At 49.9% G+C, this 20,389-nt stretch overlaps 6 protein-coding genes across 8 annotated transcripts; 4 read left to right on the forward strand and 2 right to left on the reverse strand.

Moving 5' to 3' along the window:
• The first annotated feature begins 1,729 nt into the window (after window positions 1-1,729).
• On the forward strand, window positions 1,730-2,908 carry FOIG_03797 (uncharacterized protein). 2 transcript variants are annotated; one of them, XM_031201819.1, is made up of 3 exons: window positions 1,730-1,815; window positions 1,962-2,051; window positions 2,098-2,897. In XM_031201819.1, the coding sequence occupies exons 1-3, from the start codon at window positions 1,782-1,784 to the stop codon at window positions 2,814-2,816; spliced, it is 843 nt and encodes a 280-aa protein (XP_031069343.1). In that variant the 5' UTR covers window positions 1,730-1,781; the 3' UTR covers window positions 2,817-2,897. The 2 variants fall into 2 exon arrangements, with proteins under 2 accessions (XP_031069343.1, XP_031069342.1); XM_031201818.1 differs by having other exon boundaries at window positions 1,730-2,051; window positions 2,098-2,908.
• Window positions 2,909-3,002: 94 nt separating this feature from the next.
• On the forward strand, window positions 3,003-5,250 carry FOIG_03798 (uncharacterized protein). The gene is made up of 2 exons (XM_031201820.1): window positions 3,003-3,328; window positions 3,381-5,250. The coding sequence occupies exons 1-2, from the start codon at window positions 3,090-3,092 to the stop codon at window positions 4,042-4,044; spliced, it is 903 nt and encodes a 300-aa protein (XP_031069344.1). The 5' UTR covers window positions 3,003-3,089; the 3' UTR covers window positions 4,045-5,250.
• Window positions 4,057-5,114, reverse strand: FOIG_03799 (uncharacterized protein). Its single transcript, XM_031201821.1, has one exon. The coding sequence runs from the start codon at window positions 4,998-5,000 to the stop codon at window positions 4,131-4,133; it is 870 nt and encodes a 289-aa protein (XP_031069345.1). The 5' UTR covers window positions 5,001-5,114; the 3' UTR covers window positions 4,057-4,130.
• Window positions 5,251-6,720: 1,470 nt separating the features above from the next.
• On the forward strand, window positions 6,721-9,770 carry FOIG_03800 (uncharacterized protein). Its single transcript, XM_031201822.1, has one exon. It carries the CDS (start codon window positions 7,252-7,254, stop codon window positions 9,055-9,057), a length of 1,806 nt encoding a protein of 601 aa, XP_031069346.1. The 5' UTR covers window positions 6,721-7,251; the 3' UTR covers window positions 9,058-9,770.
• A 1,463-nt stretch (window positions 9,771-11,233) lies between these two features.
• FOIG_03801 (uncharacterized protein) lies at window positions 11,234-17,813 on the forward strand. The gene is made up of 2 exons (XM_031201823.1): window positions 11,234-11,946; window positions 12,041-17,813. The coding sequence occupies exons 1-2, from the start codon at window positions 11,892-11,894 to the stop codon at window positions 17,257-17,259; spliced, it is 5,274 nt and encodes a 1,757-aa protein (XP_031069347.1). The 5' UTR covers window positions 11,234-11,891; the 3' UTR covers window positions 17,260-17,813.
• On the reverse strand, window positions 17,722-20,232 carry FOIG_03802 (uncharacterized protein). Of its 2 annotated transcripts, XM_031201824.1 has the most exons (3): window positions 19,762-20,232; window positions 17,998-19,699; window positions 17,724-17,933 (listed from the first exon to the last, which is right to left on the reverse strand). In XM_031201824.1, exons 2-3 carry the CDS (start codon window positions 19,478-19,480, stop codon window positions 17,896-17,898), a joined length of 1,521 nt encoding a protein of 506 aa, XP_031069348.1. In that variant the 5' UTR covers window positions 19,481-19,699; window positions 19,762-20,232; the 3' UTR covers window positions 17,724-17,895. The 2 variants fall into 2 exon arrangements, with proteins under 2 accessions (XP_031069349.1, XP_031069348.1); XM_031201825.1 differs by having other exon boundaries at window positions 17,722-19,699.
• Between the last annotated feature and the right edge of the window lie 157 nt (window positions 20,233-20,389).

The following is a 20,389-nucleotide window of genomic DNA, read 5'->3' on the forward strand; positions in this document are numbered from 1 at the left end:
GCCAATGATGCATACAAACTCCGGCATAATCGGTGACGAAACGAGCCCCTTCACCAACGATCACACATAGCTTCATGAGTAATGTCATGCTTTGCGCTTTCGTGTCACGAGTTTCTTTACACCTTATAAATGCTGTATTATAACGTCGATGACCTCGAGAATGCCATTACAGCAAAGCGACCACAATAGTCGTAGCATTAGAAACACTCGACAGTTCTCAGGCCTGAGCTATAAAGAAGTATAAGTTCGGCTGTGCTCAACACCACCTCCCGTCTTCTTTCGGGCTCCTACTCAAGACGCACTATCTGCATATGATGACGCACAGGAAACTAGTTATACATGATACTCATCGAGGAATTGCTGGCATGAATTGATGATATTACAGAAGGAAATTTCACCTGGGAGCCAACTCTACTGTACGATGAAAGGTGCTAAGCGAACCTGTGCAAGCTCATCGCGAGTTGGAAATGTGGTTGCCGACCACTGCACAAGCAACAACAAGCCACTCCTCAATACCTGAGGTCATGTATAACATTGACTACGCGGTTATTGTCTACAGCAACAAATTCCCGGACAGAGTCAGAACCCTGTCATAGGGGAAATCCGATGGAAAAAGAAGGCGCGAGCATTCTTCTCTACCCGGAACTTGACGTACAGGTTAGGCGAAGTCTATCATGGCTCAGATCGTGAGAGTAGATATCAACGCTCCTGATCTTCCTGGTGAGCACTGGCGTAAAGACCACGGAAAAGAAGTCATTACTAACGAAACCATGCACTAGTCGTCGACTTCTTGCATTGAGTTGCCGAAAAGTAGGAGCCAGGGTTCAACAAGGAGCTCGATGTGATAGAAGTACATATGTGGTGGAACTCAGTTGCATAGTAGTTGGCCATATCCGCAAACCAGTGACAGTACCTTAATGATAGACCCTATCTTCCATGATTGAGAGCTGGAGGATACGATACGGTCCGTTTCCGCCAAGATAATGGAGCTTATACATTCTTTCATCCATACCACAGCGTTACCTATTGTGATGAAAACTATATTCCACTTTGAGTTGTCAACACATCCAAGACTGCCATTTGCTACCAGCAGGCGGAAAGATGACACTCAAGTCTACCAAGCTTACCCTAAACTTGTCTTTTTCTTTTAATTTCCTACGATTAAAATCCTGAGTTTTCCACTATCCTTAACCTTCATGCTTTTTCTCTATTGAGTACTGGGTACCACCGGGACATGCTTGTGGAAGTGTTCAATATCTTGAATGTCACATGCAATTACAATTCTCGATGATCGTCGCCGTTACATTCAACCCAGTCGCACTCCGGTAGCGAGCCCGGAGCTTTCTCCACTTCCGCCCGAACCGGCGCCGGCTCTTGACCCGATTACGGCAGTTCGCGATTCCACCCCGGACCAACCCTCAAAACAGTCACCGAATCCCTCTGAAAAGCTTAAAAACTTATCGAACGGCTCGGGCCGTTGCCTCAATGTGAATAAACGCGCTCTTCAGACCTGCATGCGTCCCAGGGGTCATTTACCACTGAGCTGTGAACGTGGAAATGATGAACGTCGAAACTGTCTTGGGCTGTCGCTGATTAGCTCTGGTGATCGGCACGTGGGTGGTCGATGCTGATGACCTGGGGGTTTCAAGCGTTGATGCGAACCTGGTGAGGAGGATGCTATGCATGCTGATTGGTGGCTTGGGACTAGGGTGCACTAAGAGCTCACGAGGGTGGTATTGGACGGAGTGGATGATTAGAGGAATCAGATATTGGGATGGATTATGCGAAAGGGGATATATAGTTTCGAAACTCCTGGTATGAAACCCGCGTTTTTTTTTTTTTTGTTTCCCACCTTCTTTCGTTCAACTCAGTCATCATGAAGTCCTTCGTTTCTGTTGCTATTCTGCCCCTTGCGGTTCAGGCTGTGAGAATCGTTCAATCTAACGATGATGGCTGGGCAGAGTCATATATCCGCACTTTCAATGACGCTTTGAACAGTGCGGGTTACGACGTTGTTCTCTCGGCTCCTGCAGAGAACAAGTCTGGCAGCAGTAAGTCACATAAAGACGCGTTTCGATCACATCTAACATCATATAGGCTCTAGGGATGAGAAGCCCAAGGACCGCACCACGGCGTGTCAGTACGACAGCTGTCCTGCCAACAGCGGCCCTGTTGGTCATGATCCCGAGCGCCCTGATCTTAACTGGGTCAACTCGTTCCCTGTCACTTCAATGAAGTACGGTATCGACACTTTTGGTCCTAGCTTGTGGGATGGCGCCGCTCCTGAGCTTGCTGTCGCTGGTCCCAACGTTGGAACCAACCTTTGGCTCCAAGTTCCTTTCTCTGGCACCGTCGGCGCCGCTTGCTATGCTGCTCACGAAGAGGGCATCCCAGCCATTGCCTTCTCTGGAGCTTCTACCGGAAATACGGCCTTCAACACTAGCCCCGTCCCCAAGCGCAGTCTTGTCTACGCTGAGCTCGCGACCACTCTCGTCAAGAAGATTGTCGACTCTGGAAAGCCTTACCTGCCCAAGGATGTCTATCTCAACGTCAACTTTGGCAAGGTTGAGGGTAAATGTACTGATGCGTCCAAGTTCCAGTGGGTGTTGACCCGCATCAACACTGGTCTTCTGTCTGAGCGTGATACTGAATGGTGCGGCGAGGATCGCCTTCCTACTGAGACTGAGATTGCTCTGAAGGACGGATGTTTTGCTTCTATTAGTGTTGGTGATGCTGCTGATAAGACGACTGCTGATGCTGCGCGACAGAAGATTGTGTTGGGCAAGTTGAAGGACATGCTTGTTTGTGTTGATTAGATAGCGAGTGATATAGCGAGTGATTTGAGTAGGTTTACATGTATATAGACTATATTAGCAAAATCAATTCAATATCTCAAGTATCTCTCCGCCAAAACAAAAGTGATTCCATTCCCAGGTTCACGTCTCATTAAGTCGATGGGGCTTATCGATAAGCGTCGACACCTGACATTCCAGGCCCACCTAAAACACTTTAGCAACCTCGACTTTTTGCGCCATCTAAGTATCACGATCAAGGGCCGGTCCGCCAGAGCTCTCAATTAACCCCTCACAATGGCGCCAATCGACCGCTGCTTGGCCTCCATGGCCAGGCTATCCCTCCTCCAGACTCCTCGACCGGCAATTCCCACGATACCGAAGTTCCTCGCCCCGGCGGCTGCTCAACAAGTTCGACAGGCTTCGGTTGTGAGAATCAAGAAGACAAAGAAGAAGAAGGCGTTGCCTAAGGACTTCAAGAGACATAACTTGTCCAAGAGGGAATTTCCTCAATACTCGTTATGTGAAGCTATGAGGTCAGTGGGATTGGGAACATGGCACCAAGCGGGGGAGACTAATATTCTACAGAGTCCTACGAGCCGTTGAAGTTGGACAACCGCCTGCTTCGGTCAAGTACGAAATTCACATCAACCTCAAGACCGCCCGAAACGGACCCGTCATCAAGAACAGCGTCCGACTTCCTCACCCCGTCCAGAGCGATTGGCAAATTGCCGTCATCTGCCCCGAAGGCAGCGAGATCGCTCAGCAAGCCACCGCCGCAGGTGCTGTAGCCGTCGGTCAAGAAACCCTCTTCGAAGCCATCAAAAAGGAACAGATCAACTTCGACCGTCTCATCTGCCACGAGGCCAGCGAAGGAGCTCTCAACAAAGCCGGTCTAGGAAAAATCCTCGGTCCCAAGGGTCTCATGCCCAGCAAGCGTATGCGAACCATCGTCCCCGACGTCGTCAAGTCGATGCGAGACTCTGCTGGTGCAGCTGATTACCGTGAGAGACAGGGTGTTATTCGTATGGCTATTGGACAGTTGGGTTACTCGCCGGATCAGCTCAAGAACAACATCAAGGTGTTGCTGAACAAGGTCAAGGCGGAGTGTGCGGAGATTTCAGAGGAAGTGCACAAGGAGGTTCACGAGGTTATTCTCAGCACAACCCATGGACCTGGCATAAGCTTGAATGGAAAGTTGAAGGATGCAGAGGAGCAGATTACCCCCGAGGCATTGTCGAGCATCATGTAAAAATAGCCTTGAGCTTGTATAATTGTATCATATGTCATATTAAGAATAGACCTTGTGAGCGTCGTGGGTATCATTATTCATTGTGGCTATGAACTGCCTCTGAGGGCCTTGACGGCCTCTGATTGTGCATCTAGCACTCTATATATCGCCAGGCATTTCAGCACTCTATCCTGTCCTTTTACACCAGCCTTCTTTGCTTCTTTTAGAGCATTGCCCAAGTCCAGCAGCAACGTGTTTCTGCACCGTGTCAAACGTTCCTCCATCTTGATCACAAACGGGGCATCTGGGTCTAAAGACTCGAGTAGCTTTGTGATGCGGCTGCATTCTTGTGCCGAAACAAGGAGCCTTGTTGGGGAGCTTCCGTAGTTGTCGTCCTCGTCTTCCTCCTCGCTTTCTTCGTCCCACTCTTCATTGTTCGGTAAACTATCCAGGGACAGGCGTTCTTCTAGTGATGCGAGACGCTCAGAGAGCTCAATCATCTTACGCCCCTTCTCAATAGCTGATCGTACGCCACGTAGCTCTCCGTTGAGGGCATTCGCCTCCTCTTTTCGCTCCGTAACTTTCGTCTTGACTTCCTCTACAGCTCGTCGGAAACCAAGTAGAGAAACCTTGACATCCTCGACCTTGTCATCGCCGCCGCGCAGTTCGCTGCCGAGCGAAAGAAAGGCTGTGTAGTTCGAATTGACGAGCTCGAGAAGTTCAGAGCTGATCGCAGCACTCCTGTCGCGAAGATCTGATCGCAAATCCTCGAGAGTTTGGTGGCGATGTGGTAAAGCAGATAGATAGGCGGCAGGTTGGAAGTCTTGAGCTAAGAAGTCGGCGCGTGGGAGAGCTTCAGGAAATGGGAGAGGAGCATCTTCATCGACAGAGGAAGTGTCTGAGCCGGAGAGTGTAAATGGAGCGGATACTCTGAGATCTGCCATGGAGGATGAGAGGTTGTCTGGCGCGGCGGCCATTATGGGTGGTTGTATACCGGGTGGTCGTCTGTAAGTGTCTCGACGTAGGCTAAAGGTTAGGTGGCATGGATTTGGTGGAGGAGCTTGTGATGGTGAAGTTAGGCGGCGCTAGCCTTGATTGGATGTTGTGATCTTATCGATGGACCCCAGATCTTTGAACTGGCATATTGATCACTCTTAATGCGATTTTATTTCCATATATTAATAAGAACAATATCAGAATATCTATCTTCCATAATATGAACATATAACATATTAAGGTTAATTAAATGTCTATTTTCACTGCTAAGTTAGAGTTTATTCTTATGATAGTCTCCTCAAGAATGAGAGAATATAAGAACTCTTCCCGTCGCCCACGGCCCTGGATTTAAGCCCATTGCTCCCGACAGGAATACCGACCGCCAAGATCACCTTATCTGGAACTCCAAGTTCCGTGTGAGGAGCCCTTTCCCATTGGCCATCATCGACATGTTGGTTCTAGACTTGCTCCGTGTAACCTGGCAAAGGGTTTAGCTCCGTGGAGATCGAGCGCTGAATACCATGTCCGAATCAACTGGACGGGCAAAGAGAAAGTCAGAGGAAGCAGATCGCATTACGTTTGAGGAACTGATCCGAAGCATATGTTACCGAGGATAAGTCCAGGCTAAAGGACAGCTGGCTTGAACGTATTGAAGATCGAGAATTGGAGTCAGTCAATATCCCTCTGAAGACAAGGGTTTCGAGTTGATTGGTATCATCGAACATCGAGCCTCTTCAAATTGACCATGTCAGATGCCAAAAATTCCGTGCTGTTTCAGGCGGCGTTGAACCCTTGCTACAGTTCAATGTCACATCATCTGGTCCCAAGCTTAGTAGCTTGCCCCAACATCAAGTGGCACGAACCACCAGCCGCTGGATGGACGGAAAATGCAAGTTCAATTAAGGTCCTATGATCGGCTGTTCCAGTCCGGATATAACGACTTCACCCACGTGAGCGGGCCATTTCCCAACAGTTCGCCGCAAATTCCATGGGGATTCCAGGCCTGTATAGAGAGAGGGCTGAGAGTTGAAGCCATTGCACAGCGAAGTCGGAGGGAGACCCTGGGATTGGTACTAAAGTTATGCATCCTGAAAGGATCTTATCTGATGGCTGCGTGATCACGGATTCGCTCGTGCAACTCCGACTTATGCCGGCCAAGTCCAGGTGAGCCCCGAGCCTCGGACGAATTAAGAAGGTGGGTGTCAATGCTTTGGAGGGGCTTCGGTGGAGGAACCCATTGAACAGAGAACGGCCATTGGAGATCTTCAGTGATGATGTTACCTTTCGTTACATTATGACGAGAATGCGAATATTGTGCAACGTGATTCGAACTGCCGCGGAGGATTATCAGCAAGATCGACGAGCTACTGCTGATAAAATGCCGAATTCTGACTGTCGCGTCAATAATTGAGTTTTAATAACTTGCTCTGAGGGTCTCACGGCTGGATGCGTTTAGGTGGTCAAGGTGTTGCGGAGCCACCAAAAGTTATGACTGATTAGATCCATCGCTGAGACTGGATGCCTGAAAAATGCCTGGTCGGCAATCAAATTACGAGAAAAGTTGCTGTTCAATTCGGTCGTAATCTGATGAAACTTCATCTGGCTGGTTGTCTCTGAATGCCTGGCGCAAATGATTCGTGCCTGGCGTGTGACGTCCGCAAAACTTTTATCAATCAAATCTTATCAATCTGATCAGGTCCACTATCTTCTCCTGGAATCGGACCATTGGCTTCCCAACCGTCGGTTGTGCTCGGGGCACAAAAGTAACGAGGCACCCCGCGATTAATTTCCTTCTCTGCTACCCTTTCTCCCCTCTCCAACTTTGTTCTGATTGATTGATGATCCTTTATAAATCCTCCGGCCCCTGTACTCGGATGGGTTCATCACCTTATCAATCTGTCAATCTGGCTCTCAGCCGTTATCAATCAACCGAGGCCAAAGCCGAGATCGCACCGAGCTGTCACATCGCAGTTGCGTCAGCTACGCTCCCAACCAATCTTATCAATCTGCAGCATTGACTGTCAACCCAAACCACCATTGACGTCCACGAAGAGCTCGGATTGGAGCAAGAAACATTAACAACTCAATTACGGCGATTTTTATTTGACAAACTTGATTCGGCAAATCTTTCAAGATTTACCTCTCGGAACTCCGACCCGATTTGGCACAACCGACCGAAAAGAGAACCGATCTCGCCACAACCACAACATCTATTACTCGTCGACTCCCACCATGTCGGCTTCATCACCTCAGTCCATTGCATCCCCTGGAGCTAGGACACCTGTCGCTTCACAGTCAGGAACCAGGCATCGTGCCATCTCAGCTGCACCAAGTCCTGCTGCCTCACCAGCCACATCGGGTCCCCACAGCCACAGGACGCCACTCTCCATTAAGCCGAGTGCGAAGCCACCTCCACCCACACAACCTCAGCAGCGCACTGCTCTTCCTTCCATCAACAAGATGGCCATGTCGTCCGTAATCAGCCCCCAGCCGGCTCCGCCGGAGCCTCCAAAGGTGTCTATGACCTCTAAAGAATGGGTGATTCCTCCAAGGCCCAAGCCTGGCAGGAAGCCCGCTACCGATACACCACCCACTAAGCGCAAGGCTCAAAACCGCGCAGCTCAGAGGGCCTTCCGAGAGAGGAGGGCTGCTCGTGTTGGAGAGCTTGAGGAACAACTTGATCAGCAACGTGAGGCCCAGGAGAAACATGAATCAGAGCTCAAGGACAAGATCCACGAACTTGAACTCGATGTCCAATCCTTCCGATCTAGATGCATGTTACTTGAAAACATGCTGGAGCGAGAGAGACAGGACCGTATCAGAGTCGAGACAGAAGCCGAGACTCTCAAACGTCGTCTAGATGAAGGTGTCTTTAACTCAAATTTTCAATCCCGAAGCATGAGTTCTCAGCACCCGTTTGAAGGACTTCACAGTCCCACCAGTCAGGGACCGAGACACAGTCTTCCTGATGCACGACCTGATCGTCAATCAGGCCACTCCTTTTCCATCTCCCAAATCATCTCTCCTCCAGAAACCCTCGACATGAGCACTTCCAACGATACTGAGACAGCCATAACTTGTGGCAACTGTTCTCCAAATGGACCTTGTGCTTGTGCCGAGGAGGTATTGAACTCCGCGGCTAATGGCTGCGGCAAGTGCACTCTTACATCAAATTGCCAGTGTCTCGACGAAGTAGCTGAGGCTCTTGATCGATCTCAAGAGTTGAAGCGTCCTGCCTCACCATCGGCTAACGTATCTACTGAGAAGAGGCATCGATCTAATGCCGACGCTGAGACTGATTTCACAGCCATGTTCTCCCGCAAGACCCAAGAGGCCTTTTCTGCTCCTTCTCAACTCCCTTCCATGGACTCTATGCCCTTCAGAGATGGCTGCGGCTTCTGCAAGGATGGAACCTACTGCGTCTGCGCTGATACCGCTCTCGCGACTCCCGCCATGACTCCTAATGATACTCTTCCTCCCATCTCTCAGCAGGTTCAGACCCCACCTCCTGAAGATACTGATCCTCCTATTCTCGCTATGGAGATGACGGCCGACGGTGCTGTCAAGCTTCCTTCTCGCCGTCCCCAAACTCAATCGACTGAGCGTCGTGGCTGTGGTCCCAACGGTCCTGGTACTTGTGCTCAGTGTCAGGCCGATCCCAAGTCTGGACTCTTCTGCCGCCTAATGGCCGCCAACTTGAATCGTAAGGACGGCAGCTCTGGTGGCTGCTGTGGTGGCAAGGGTGCTGGTGGCGGCTGCTGTAAGTCCCAGAAGCCACCGCAACCAGAGAAGATCAACCTCCCAAGTCTACCAAGCCTGGGTTTGAGTTGTGCTGAGGCATACCAGACACTATCCAGTCATCGCAACTTTTCCAAGGCGGCTGATGATATCGGCTCTTGGTTGCCCAAGCTCAAGGCTACACCTAGACCAGGTACTCGGCCAGCACCACCTGGTGCGATGATGCCGATTGAGGTTGAAGCAGCAAGTATAATGAGCGTTCTGAAGGATTTTGATATTCGGTTTGGGAGGGGAATCTAATGGGATCCCAAGCCGTTAAACTGGACGAAAGATATTGAGTACATGACAAAAAATGGTTTAGTGAGCATACAGCTCGTGGCAGAGTTGCGACATGCCTAATATGGCACTGGTTTGGGTTTTGGTTGGAGCGTTGATATTATACCCTTCATTGGCTAAGATGTAGACTTCACTTGTCTATGCATCTATGAATTTATGCGTCTATTAAGATCAATGCTTCTGATGTGAGACATGTCCTGGCGATGCATTCAATAACGGATGCATAGCAGGGTTTTAGAAGAACTTGTGCAACTAGGGTGAGCTTGTATGATTTGGCCAGTCGGAGACGTAGATGAAGTAGATGAGATGAGTGTACCGATTGGGCTAGAAAAGAACGGTGTCCAAAGATGCCATGTGGCTGTAGGGTATAACCTAGGTGAAGAGCCTTAGCAGTGAGCTGGATCGACAGCTACGTCGATGGGTGTTGATGACTGTTCATGGGTAATGACAACACACCATGGCAACCTGTCAACCGCTGTTGGGATAGTCACGCGCTGACGTGCATGAAAGGAAAGACATCCTCGGCTGAATGAGGACATAGAGGCTGGGGAAAAGGCGGGAGCTAGATACGGATGAAGTTGTCGTGAATTGTTGGGAGGCGGTGGAGTTTTGATGGTGGAGCAGCATGGCCAGCGCACCGCCTGTACAAATTACAATTCGAGTCGAGTAGGTAGCACAAATGTCGTTCACTGGATATTCAGACGAATAAGGATAGTTGCATTAGACTAAAGTGGCGAGTTAGAGCCGGAGGCAGCTGAGAATAGTCGATAATATACCGAATACGGCTGTGTAACTGGCTAGAGAGTCGACGAGTCGGTCTGTCTAACAAATATGAATGGCTGGGGGTCCTGGGTGAGCTCTCAGCGCAGAACTCGTCTGGCAGTCAGTGATTGGAAGAGGATGCATGTGGAGGTAAGCGCATGATTGGTGTCTTGGTGGTCTTGGAGGGGGATGCGTTGGCACACACAACCCAGCTGCTGCTTGTAGAGTTGCAGCAACTGTTGTCTTTGCCTCGCATAGAGGGAACTGGCGTGGTGCGATTAGATTGGTTGCTGGTGTGGATGGGGGGAGGGGGGTTTGGGTACATTGTGCGATGTTGAAGGTCTGGTAGGAGGATGATAGCAATTGTTAGAGGGGAAGTATTGTTGGAAAAGAACAGCTTGTTATCTTTCATCACATGTTATTCGACGGTTCGAGTTTTGGTTTCATTGATGAGTATCGTGAGTTGTATAAGTGGACGAGGCAATAGTCCAAACCCTTGTAACTTAAAACACAGGTGTAAAATTACCCGATAGTAAAACTCAATCCGAACACGGAGACATGCAGGTGCTTCTTTGTTTTGTTTTGTTTTTGTTTTCGTTATCATTCATTTTTAATTTCTTCTTTTCATCATCTCTTGTCCTCGTGGCCATAATTGCCTGGTTCGGTGTTCTTGTTCCTCATAGATTGCTATCCTTGCTGGCTGAGGGGAATGCATGACAACTCATAGCTTCAAGTTACACAGACAATAAACAAGATACACTTTCTGCCACCGAGATTACTTACTCCTACATTGTAAATCAGGCACACACTCACGCTGCAAGTCATGATTGTCCTACCGTCATAGTCGATCATGACTTGGTTCAACCAGTGGATGCCTTGTTCCACTCTCAACCATAACTACGGGACAAGAACAGGTGTTCACGATAGGGCGCAAGTCTGCCCTGCTCGGCTCTTTCAAGGTCCACAGCTTAAATCCACAACTCTCAAGAGCCGCCAGTCTTTTTAAACAACTCAGCCTTGATATCTGTTTAACCTAACTCATACTTGTAGCGCTTGGGCACTGCCAACGCACAACTCATGACCCGGCCCGACCGACCAGGGCAGGGGAAAAAGGCCGCCCAGCGCTGATGGACACGTGCGAATCGCACAGGGCTTCAGGTACCGACCCACAAGAGAGCCGTTTGGCCAATTGACTTCCAAGCTCACCCGCATTGCCGCGACGTTCCCGACTGTAACAGGTTTAGCGTATAGCATCTGCCAACGATGCTCTGTACCCACTACCGTAGCGCACCGCCTGTTCCCGTCCGTTATAGCGAGGTAGCGTAGGGATGGGGACGGGGACGGGGATGGGATACTTCTACCCCATCATATTGGATCCTGTGCTTATCCCAGTCCAAGTCCAGTCCGATCTCGTTGTTCAAGGTTGTTTGTTTCTGTTTCTGGTTTGTCTGAGCCTGCCTGCATCACCGTCTGGTCTATGCTGCAGTCGGTCGGCGCAACCGACAGGTGCCAGTTGTGAGGCCCCTTCCATCGCTGTTATTACAAGCACCATATCATCCATAGTCCCTCTATTCCCACGATACCTTGCCTACTTCTCCCCCACCTCCAAAAACTCCCCTCAACTCCTCTCGCCTCCCACATCTTCTCTCTTGTCTCCTCTCTTCTCCTCCTGCTCAACAATAGACATACTCCTCCCTCGTTCTCCGTATCTCTCTCTGTTTTGCATTGTTTTTGGCCAAACTCGACGTGCGACTCCAACTCGTGATACGATCCTGGTCCTTCATACGCTAGAACTTTTTGGAACGCGCCATCCATCATCTCAGGTTCCAACCTCGCGCCTTGTCATTCCTTACTTGCTCCAATCTTCGCTGGCAGGTCTGGCACCCATTCTCGAATCCTCGTACAACCATATTCCTTGCGACTTGCTTCCGCCTGCATTTGTCGAGTCATATACCTTTGTTTACAGGCCAGTGAGCGGCGCCTCACGACAGCTATAATAGCTGCTCATTTGCGAAGTAGAGTTCCCTGAGCTCAGAATGGTTTCTATGCAACGATCTTTGTCTTCACCTGTCCGCATTCATTCTGCTCCTAGTACGTCTCCGACGTTGCCACTCAGCCATAGTCTGAACAACCCGACTGCTGGCTGTGCCTGATTCTGTCTTCAACTTTTGCTAATTAACGGTAGCTGTGTCCGCTGTAGCGCAAGATTCGGGATCGCCCCCGCCATCTGTCGATATTCATGTACAACCATCTCGATCTCGACGACGACGCTCTCCGAGCCCCAGCCCAACCCGCGAATCGAAGCAGACATCACAACGACAGACTGAAGACAGAGACCATCGGGGTCATGGTCAACAACACTCACCAGTCATGTCGTCAAGAAAGCCCATTGTGGCACAGCCGAATATGCCAGGCCAGCCTTCACCAAGAAACAGCCCTCGGGTCTCCTCTTTAAAGCCTAGCGACAACGACGGCGAGGGGCATTCCCCATTTAAGCCATTATTACAAGATGTTTCGCAATACACAAATCCACATCTTTCCCCCGAATCCGAAAGTACAACACTCGAAGAGCTGGCTCATCTAGTACGACTGTCCAAATACCAGGAGCGCAAGCGTGCAAATACCCGTCTGCGTCTCCAGAGGAATTTGGTTTCTACTGCTCTCAGCGCCCGTTTGACCCGTTGCGGAGAAATAGCTCATCGTAATCTGGTCGACAGTTTCCGTCGTGACGATAAGGAGAACTTTGCCGCCCTTCACAGCGCCATCCATGATGTACGCAACAGCTGCGATGAACTTCGTCGTTATGCTCTTCTCGATCCCGAGATGGAAGGTCTCGCCTCAGCTGGTCTCGCATCTTCTGAAAGTTTGGATACTCCTACTAACTCGGCAGCTCTTGGTCCTCTCAAATCTATTACACCATTTTTGAACGACATTTCTGCATCTGCTCGCGATACGTTTTTGGATTTTCTCACACAGCTCCGTACAAACCCGGATTATTTGGCTACTCGTATATGTTCTCTGTCGAGTTCCGAGTTGAACGCATTCTTGTCTTATCATAAAGGTTTGGAGCCCGTGGAATCTGTCCTTCCTTTCCATGGCCGTTCCGGAGGTAGAGCTCACGCAAGCGCGTCCGGACGAAATAGCACTGCTGTGGATATAGAGCGACTGCTGTCTTTCCAACGACACGACCCCTTGTCCATCCTCATCCACACCTGTTTTGCCAATTCTGCCGGACCTGACAGCTCTGAGGATCAACGACGTACAGAAATCTGGGCTACTGCTTTGGCACGACTGATCTCTGAACCCAAATCCACTGGCGAGCATTTCTTGATTTCAGTTCTCAATATTTGGACAGCAATGCGTGACTGGTCTGGCAAATCCAATATGGAATGGTATCTGATGAAGATCCTCGAGGATGGAGCCTTCTTGCTCGACCGAGCAGAGGACCAGCATGGGACACGATTCAACTTGTCCGACTGGAACCATTCAGATGAAGTTGCAGCCAAGGAGTTCTACGAACGCGCAGTAAATCAACTATTTGAGCTTGTCGACGATGAAGATGCCACTGGAATTCCCGAAGGACTTTTGGAACTTGGAAATGCCATTTTGAGAAAGCTTGAAAACAAGTATGTCGAAAACACCTCCCGTTGGTTAGTTTGGAGATGCCTCTTCTTCGTTTTTCTTTTGGGCGTCATTATCCATCCAGAATCGTATGGAATGCTGGCCGAGTACCACATCACGCCTTATGCGCGCGAGAAGATTCTTAAAAAGGTAGCCATGAAGGCTCATGAGTATGTTTCCAGCATGTGGAGTGGTAAGCCTTCGGCAACCTGTGTTCCTGTGGACATACCACCCAAAATCAAGGGCCATGTGGAAAGTATTCTCGCTCGTTTCCAAGGATCACGATCCAAGGTTCCGGCTGCCAAACTCCTCCCAGCGAGGTCCATCACGTCCTTGCGAGAAACCAAGGAGGTCCATCCTTACCTGGTAATTAGCCCTGCCGATATCGCGACCCTGGTGAATGCCATATTCCCCGAAAGAAGACCCCACTCGGCTTCAGGAAGCTTTAGATCAGGACCAGCCTCCATTTCCGGGATGTCTGCTATCTCGCAGCCCATCTCCATGTCAAACCCAAGGAACAACTTTGAGACTGCCTCTATCATCAGCACCAGCGCTTCTTCGGTATTTAGTGACACTACCACAAGAGATGGGTATCTAGATGAGCAGACATCAGTGACACCTCAGCGATACTCTCCACCAGCCATGGACTCGGAGCTACAGAGACGTCTGAACAAGTATGAGGATGACGGCTATCGATTGCGCCTGGCACTCCACGAGATGACACAGAATCTTGGTTCTGACATTGTCCGTGGATCATGCCACCCTTGCGCTGAGCGATGGCTTGTACTCTTCATCTCCGCTGATGGAAAGAGTCTTTCTACAAACATGACATTCGACCCTGATGATGAACTCGATGACGATGAAAATTCATCCAGCACTGACACGGATGAGGAAGATGCTCCAGATGGACCAGAACTCGGCAAGGACTACCATCAACTTCGAGACTCCATCCTCAAGCTTGTCGAGGACTATGAGATCCCTCGGAGCCTTGAGCCTGAAAACAGGACACAATTGAGTAACCGTGCTTCTGGTCTGAAGCGATACAAGTCAAAGACTAGAATTATCACCACAGAGCGGTCAATGGCCAGTCGCAACCCATACAGGAAACAGCTTGGCAAAGAGACGAACGATAAGCGAGAGGCCTCTATCCCTGAGATTGAGACTAAGGACGACAAGCCAGAAGCCGTTCTTATTACAATGCTCAAGGCGGCCTCGTCGCAATCCAAGGCTCTTGCCGACTTTGTCTCATCCCACCAGTATTGGAAAACACTCAACCAGCTCAATGCCCTCGCATCTCCTTCGCTTCGAGAGAATGGTTTCGCAGTCCTCATCAACATCTTCTCTCGCGGCCCAAGAGACTCTATCCGGCGATCTGCTTCCGCCATTGAAGAATATGACGCTTGGCTCGTCTGGCTCAAGCAAAGTCAAGAACGCCACGAGGGTATCATCGACCGCATGATGAAGCGGGTACGAGCTGTGCGTGACAAGATGTGGTACGTGACAGATGTGCGCAACTCAAAAGAGTACGCTCACAGTCGCGATATTTGTCAAGCGCTCAAGACAATGGGCATGCCTCGCCGCTGGAACTCTTTCCAACGATCCCGTGCCCACATGGCCAGAGGACCAAGTGCGTCCTATCTTTATCGCACCGAGTCTCAGATCATGGATCTGCTTGCTGCGTCGGAGGAACAAGGAGGACCAAACAAGCTGAGCGATGATCCTGCCGAGGCGACTGCAGCTTGGCTTCAGAACCGTGGCATCGAGAACTTCTGTAGGGGCGAAGAACGAATTCACCGCTTCTGCTACGAGGTTGACAAGTGCATATCAAGACTGGTCGGTGAGACTATTCGAGAGGCGCCTGTTTTGTGGTCCAGCGAGTTGTACAAGCGCGACAAGCTTGGATATGACCGCGCAAGGGCCAGAGAAAAAGAACTTTCCTGGAATGGAGATGACTCCGGAAGCATCATCAGCGAACAAGATCGCAAGTTCAGCCCGACATCCAGCAGGCCCAACTCCCTTGCGCGAGACCTCAGGTCGCTGTCAATCCACAGCCCCAGCCAGCAGTCGCTTGACTCAGTGCGACAGAGCATGCCTCGGGCCAGCTCGGCGCTCTCAGATATCCTCGATGGGCAGGAGTACTTTGATCGCGCTTCGCCAGCGCACACAAATGACTCGGCAAGCACCTTCTGGTCACCGTTCCAGCCGATCATGTCTCCCAGTTCAGGAGCTTCTCGAGGATACTCTCCCACTACGAGTTTGACCAACCTCTCAACCACATTCTCTCATCCAGCTCATCACGGCACTGCTCAATCGACTTCAAGCTTCTCTACAGGACGCCCTGGCACGTCGGCGTCATCTCAAGAGACAGTTTTCCAGCAGCAGAAAGTGGATGACGAGAAGACACGCTTCCTCAACGAACTGAGACAGTCCCTTACCAGCCTTTTGCTTTCTGACCTCGGCAACCAAGTTTTCTCACGGGGTTCTGAGACTGATGGCTGGTTCGACCAGTTGGGACAGCAGTGTATCGATCGTAAAGATGCTTTGGATCGTCGAGCTCGACGTCGATCCGAGATCAAGGAGAAGCGAAGTTCGGGGCGACCAAGAGTTATTGAGAAGAAGAAGAGCTTTGGCAACTTACGAGGCGCTGGTGAACCCTCTGACCGGGCGTCAGAAACCTCGGAGTCCCTTCCTCTGGGCTCCACTGAGGAATCAAGCACCAATAACTCCACACCACGCCTGTCGGTGGCCAAGGAAGACAAAGACAAAACAGAGTTCCCTTTCAAGAAGGCATATCAGCGACTGCTGAACATGTTTTGCGTACACCCCAACCCTTACGCGAAGCTAAATGCTCTGCATGAACTTGAGAACCTTATTGTAGCTGCGCTGCAATCAAGTGGACAGAAGAGGCCACGATGGAATCGATCTGATGCTGGGTCAAGCGTGGTGACGGAACACAACACCAATGCCCGCCCTACACCACTGGAAGGGACAATCGACAATGTCAGAGAGCGTCGATCACAAGCACTTCAATCTCAACTTCAAACGCCCTTCTTTGGTCCTCGACAGGCCAATTCTGAGACAAGGTCAATTATGTCGGGAGGAAACGCCAACACCGACATCATCACCAAAGAGCTGCAAGCTCTCTTCCGAGAAGCATCAATTCGACCAAAGACACTGTTCCGTGACTTGCAGTTCATCGCATCTTTCGTCCCACCCTCGGTGCTGGACAAGCAGGAACGCGGCAAAGCATTCTGGAATACTGCACTGGCTGCTCTCAAACTCAAGTCAGAAGTATGTCGAACAATGGTTGAGATGGCAGATGAAGTAGTTGCAGCACACACACATGTGCGCAAGCCAAACGACAACACGATACCAGACGTGCCACAGTCTACAACAGGCACACCACCACCGCCATCCACAACATACAAATTGGATGACGCGGGTAAGATGTGGACAATCACGGCCAAGGAAGGATTCCCAACAGCACAGCGCGAGCTTGCGTTGTTCTACCTTTCCAACCCGGAATACGTTGAGCGGACAACGCTCCCTCTTTCAAAACCTCGCGAGGTGTTTAAGCAGACGGTCATGGACAAATATGGACGTCTCGGCAACGGAGGAGGCCGCACCGGGTTTTCAAGCGGAGGCGAAGGCAAGGAGAGCGATGTGAGAAGTGACCCAGGACTGATGTGTGTCGCGGTTCACTGGATGGAAGCGGCCGAGCATGGAGGCGACGAGCTGGCGACGAGCTTCCTGCGACAGAATGAGTTTATGGGTGGTCGCTGAGTTGCTTGCTGGTGTTGAAGATTATACCCCCGTGTTTTTATGTTTGGCGCTTGGGCGTCTATAAGATTCATATGGATGCTTTATAGAGGACAAGAGGATGTTTTTTTTTTTAATGCATTTCACGGATTAGATGTTTTTGGAGAAATGCAATGTCGCAGGGTTTTTTAACATGAGATACCATGTGTGAGCATGTATGGTGTTGATACTGGCAGAGAGCCAGTTCTCTTGCAGCATGAATCATTATTATTATTATTGGATTATTACCTTGATTCTCACTGAGTTGTGGTTTAGTGCTGATCATTTGTTAGACCGAAATACGGATACCCTGAAGGGCATTGGATGAATGTAAGGGGCAAGGGCAGCTAGCACAAACCCTTGCAGATATCTCGCTACACTACAGATACACGCCCATACACCAATGATTCGAAACACCTGAGACTGCTTAGGACCTCTACGCTAAGCGACGAAAATACTAAGGTAAATTTATGATAGTTTATGATAATTTAGGGTAATTTAGGGTAGATTTAGTAGACCTTAGATTTGGTATTTCTGGCACCTTGATTATAAGTACGTAGTAAGGTAGGAGGTGTTATTCATCCTGAATAATACACATGCAATCCGCCTGATACCGGTCCACTATTCCACGTCCTCATCGTCCTCGTCGTCGGAAACATCTGTGTCATACATCGTTAGCAAAACCCCGCGCTTATAGATCAAGCGCATATAGGTCCCAAATACCGTCATCATCATCCTCATCCGCGCTGGTGTCTTCGCTCGGCCATTGCACACTGATCTTGGGCATCATCTCGTGTCCAACAAAGTACTTCCAATCCGTCCCGGTGTACTGTTTCACACTCTCTTTCTGACCTTCAAATGTGACAAAAGAGCGTGTTGGCCGTGAAGCCCACTGTTGTTGAGGAAAGCTGATCTTGATGTGATGTAAGTCAAGATTGGGGATGTCTTTGAGCTTCTCTAAGAACTTATTCCAGAAGCTCATCTTCGGTAGAGTCCCCGAGTGGCCATCCGGCAGGCGTCGTCGGAGAGTGACTTTGTGCAGTTCCAGTCTCTTGAGCGTAGGCGCAAACTTTCGGGCAACGGCAAGGAGGTGCTGAGGTTCCACATTCATCATTCCAAAATTGAGCTCCTCCAACCGGTCATATTCCGGCGACGGCTCAGGGGGTGCAAGAGGTGATCCAGGTGCAGAAGAAGGGTTTACTGGAGGCATTGACAATGGGGTATTTTCGCGACCTAGCCACCCAAGAAGCATACCGGGACCAGTAACACTGCTATGTGTCTCGTTGATGCGCAGGTGCTTGACGTTCTTCAATTTCAGGAGAAACTTGCGGAGCATCATATCCGCAGTTGATGAATGACCAGCAGCATCGTCACTGGAAAAGTCACTCCCGCCAAGTAAATCGATGTCGATGTGTAGCTTCTCAAGATTCTCCAAAACAGGTGTGACCGAGGCTTCCATGTACGAAGGGATGTTGAAGGCACAGTCTCGCAGATGATTCCTTGAGTGCGACATGTGCTCGATGCCCTTTGGCTTCGCACCAGCCTGTCCGAGGGCGAAGAGTACGGATGTGAAGATCGTGCTTCCATAGGCCGTTGACGTATCAGGTCCCCAGGCCATACCACTGTTCTGGCCAGGACGAGACCCCGTCTCCCTCAAAGCCGTCGTCGATCCATAGCTTGTCCAGTGCTTACCCGGGCCATCGCGTGTACGGCGAACCGAGTTGAAGTCGCGAATGACGACATCTTCGAGATTCTCGAGATTCTTGAACGCTTCCACAAGCATGTCCCGGTGGTACCCAGTGCTCAACAGAGAAAACTGGCCATTGTACAATTCCATCTGCCTCGCTGTCCTGGCATTGTGACCATGGACTTGCAGGGCATGTGCAAACCTATCAAGCCCGAAATGAACTTTGCGAAGATGGGGACTGAGTCGACTCTTTGAAATGTCGATGAGGGCCTGGAGACTTGTTTCTGATATCATAAACTGTTTGCGGGTGAAGAACTCATTGGTAAAAGTAGTGTACAAAGCCTGCTCGATTGAGCGACATGTCAGACGGACGTTGCCTAGCTCGGGAGTGGTGAGGAAGTAAGTAATTCGTAGAAGGACCTCGAGAGGGATCCTTTGGAATGGAGAAGTTGCTGTTGTCGTTGCGGCCATCGAGGGGGTACTGACATCGACCATGGCGGTGTCTGATTCGGCTGTCATTTTGCAAAGTTTTGCAAAGTTTAGTAAAGTCTTATAAAGTTTTATAAATTTATAAAAACTTAAAGAAATTTATAAAGTTTTATAAAGTTTTTAACAGAAGAAAGAGCCGTGTGGAAAACAAGAGTAGTTTTATCGCGTGAGTGAGAAAGTAGCAGTTGATCGCGGTGGTAGATTAGAGCAGGCAGCGAACAGGCAGTCGCTCCACTCATACACGAACGACTAAGGTAAAGAGTATCAGTTCGGTGCTCATTCCAGTGGCACGCAAGGTTGGCTGTACTTACTTGCGCATGCAATCAAGTCGCAGCTCTTTCTGTGCAAGGTACCTATTCTAAGGTGAGATTGAGGTGAGAACAATTGATCAAAATGACGTTACGGTAAGGTTCGGGTGAGGGGACCTCGGACGCTATAGGCATTGATCCACCGAAACATGGCCATGGCTTTGAACCGGGTATTTATTTTATTTTATACTGGTGTTGTGCCGTTTGACATCATGGCCATTGAGGATATAATTCGGGACAGACAATCGCTTTCTTCTCCCACTTAGCCAACCCACCCAGGATGAGGTTATCACATATTGTGGTATTGCAGAGTACAGTCTCGTTCTATGCGTATCTTTGACTTCCCAGGCATAAGGGGGGCAATAAAGCTTAGGATATCGACCCTAGATGATGAAAATACTTGGGTAAATTGCCATAATTTTGGGGGACTCTTTGATGAGTTTATTTTGGCATCCATTGTCAAGGTCTGAACTTGGATCCATTCATTCCAGGCAGCCATTCCCGCTTTGATGGGTTTAATTAATGTCACATGATGTCGTGACGCAGTCGCGCCCAGAATTCGGGTCTTTTGGCGCGTTGGTGCCTGGAGCGCGTCTCCTTGGCTATTTTGGGGTGACAGAATCAGCGAGCA

The sequence above is a fragment of the Fusarium odoratissimum genome, assembly GCF_000260195.1.
Source record: "Fusarium odoratissimum NRRL 54006 unplaced genomic scaffold supercont1.4, whole genome shotgun sequence".
In the NCBI taxonomy this organism is placed as follows: domain Eukaryota; kingdom Fungi; phylum Ascomycota; class Sordariomycetes; order Hypocreales; family Nectriaceae; genus Fusarium; species Fusarium odoratissimum.

What these genes read in the sequence shown, in the direction of transcription:
- FOIG_03800 (XM_031201822.1), top strand. Translation starts at nt 7,252, where the DNA reads ATGTCGGCTTCATCACCTCAGTCCATTGCATCCCCTGGAGCTAGGACA.
- FOIG_03797 (XM_031201818.1), top strand. Translation starts at nt 1,877, where the DNA reads ATGAAGTCCTTCGTTTCTGTTGCTATTCTGCCCCTTGCGGTTCAGGCT. An exon ending in AGAGAACAAGTCTGGCAGCA is followed by an intron (nt 2,052 to 2,097) that starts GTAAGTCACATA and finishes AACATCATATAG; the next exon opens with GCTCTAGGGATGAGAAGCCC.
- FOIG_03798 (XM_031201820.1), top strand. Translation starts at nt 3,090, where the DNA reads ATGGCGCCAATCGACCGCTGCTTGGCCTCCATGGCCAGGCTATCCCTC. An exon ending in TCGTTATGTGAAGCTATGAG is followed by an intron (nt 3,329 to 3,380) that starts GTCAGTGGGATT and finishes AATATTCTACAG; the next exon opens with AGTCCTACGAGCCGTTGAAG.
- FOIG_03802 (XM_031201824.1), bottom strand. Translation starts at nt 19,480, where the DNA reads ATGACAGCCGAATCAGACACCGCCATGGTCGATGTCAGTACCCCCTCG. An exon ending in GGATGAGGATGATGATGACG is followed by an intron (nt 17,934 to 17,997) that starts GTATTTGGGACC and finishes TGTATGACACAG; the next exon opens with ATGTTTCCGACGACGAGGAC.
- FOIG_03799 (XM_031201821.1), bottom strand. Translation starts at nt 5,000, where the DNA reads ATGGCCGCCGCGCCAGACAACCTCTCATCCTCCATGGCAGATCTCAGA.
- FOIG_03801 (XM_031201823.1), top strand. Translation starts at nt 11,892, where the DNA reads ATGGTTTCTATGCAACGATCTTTGTCTTCACCTGTCCGCATTCATTCT. An exon ending in CCGCATTCATTCTGCTCCTA is followed by an intron (nt 11,947 to 12,040) that starts GTACGTCTCCGA and finishes AATTAACGGTAG; the next exon opens with CTGTGTCCGCTGTAGCGCAA.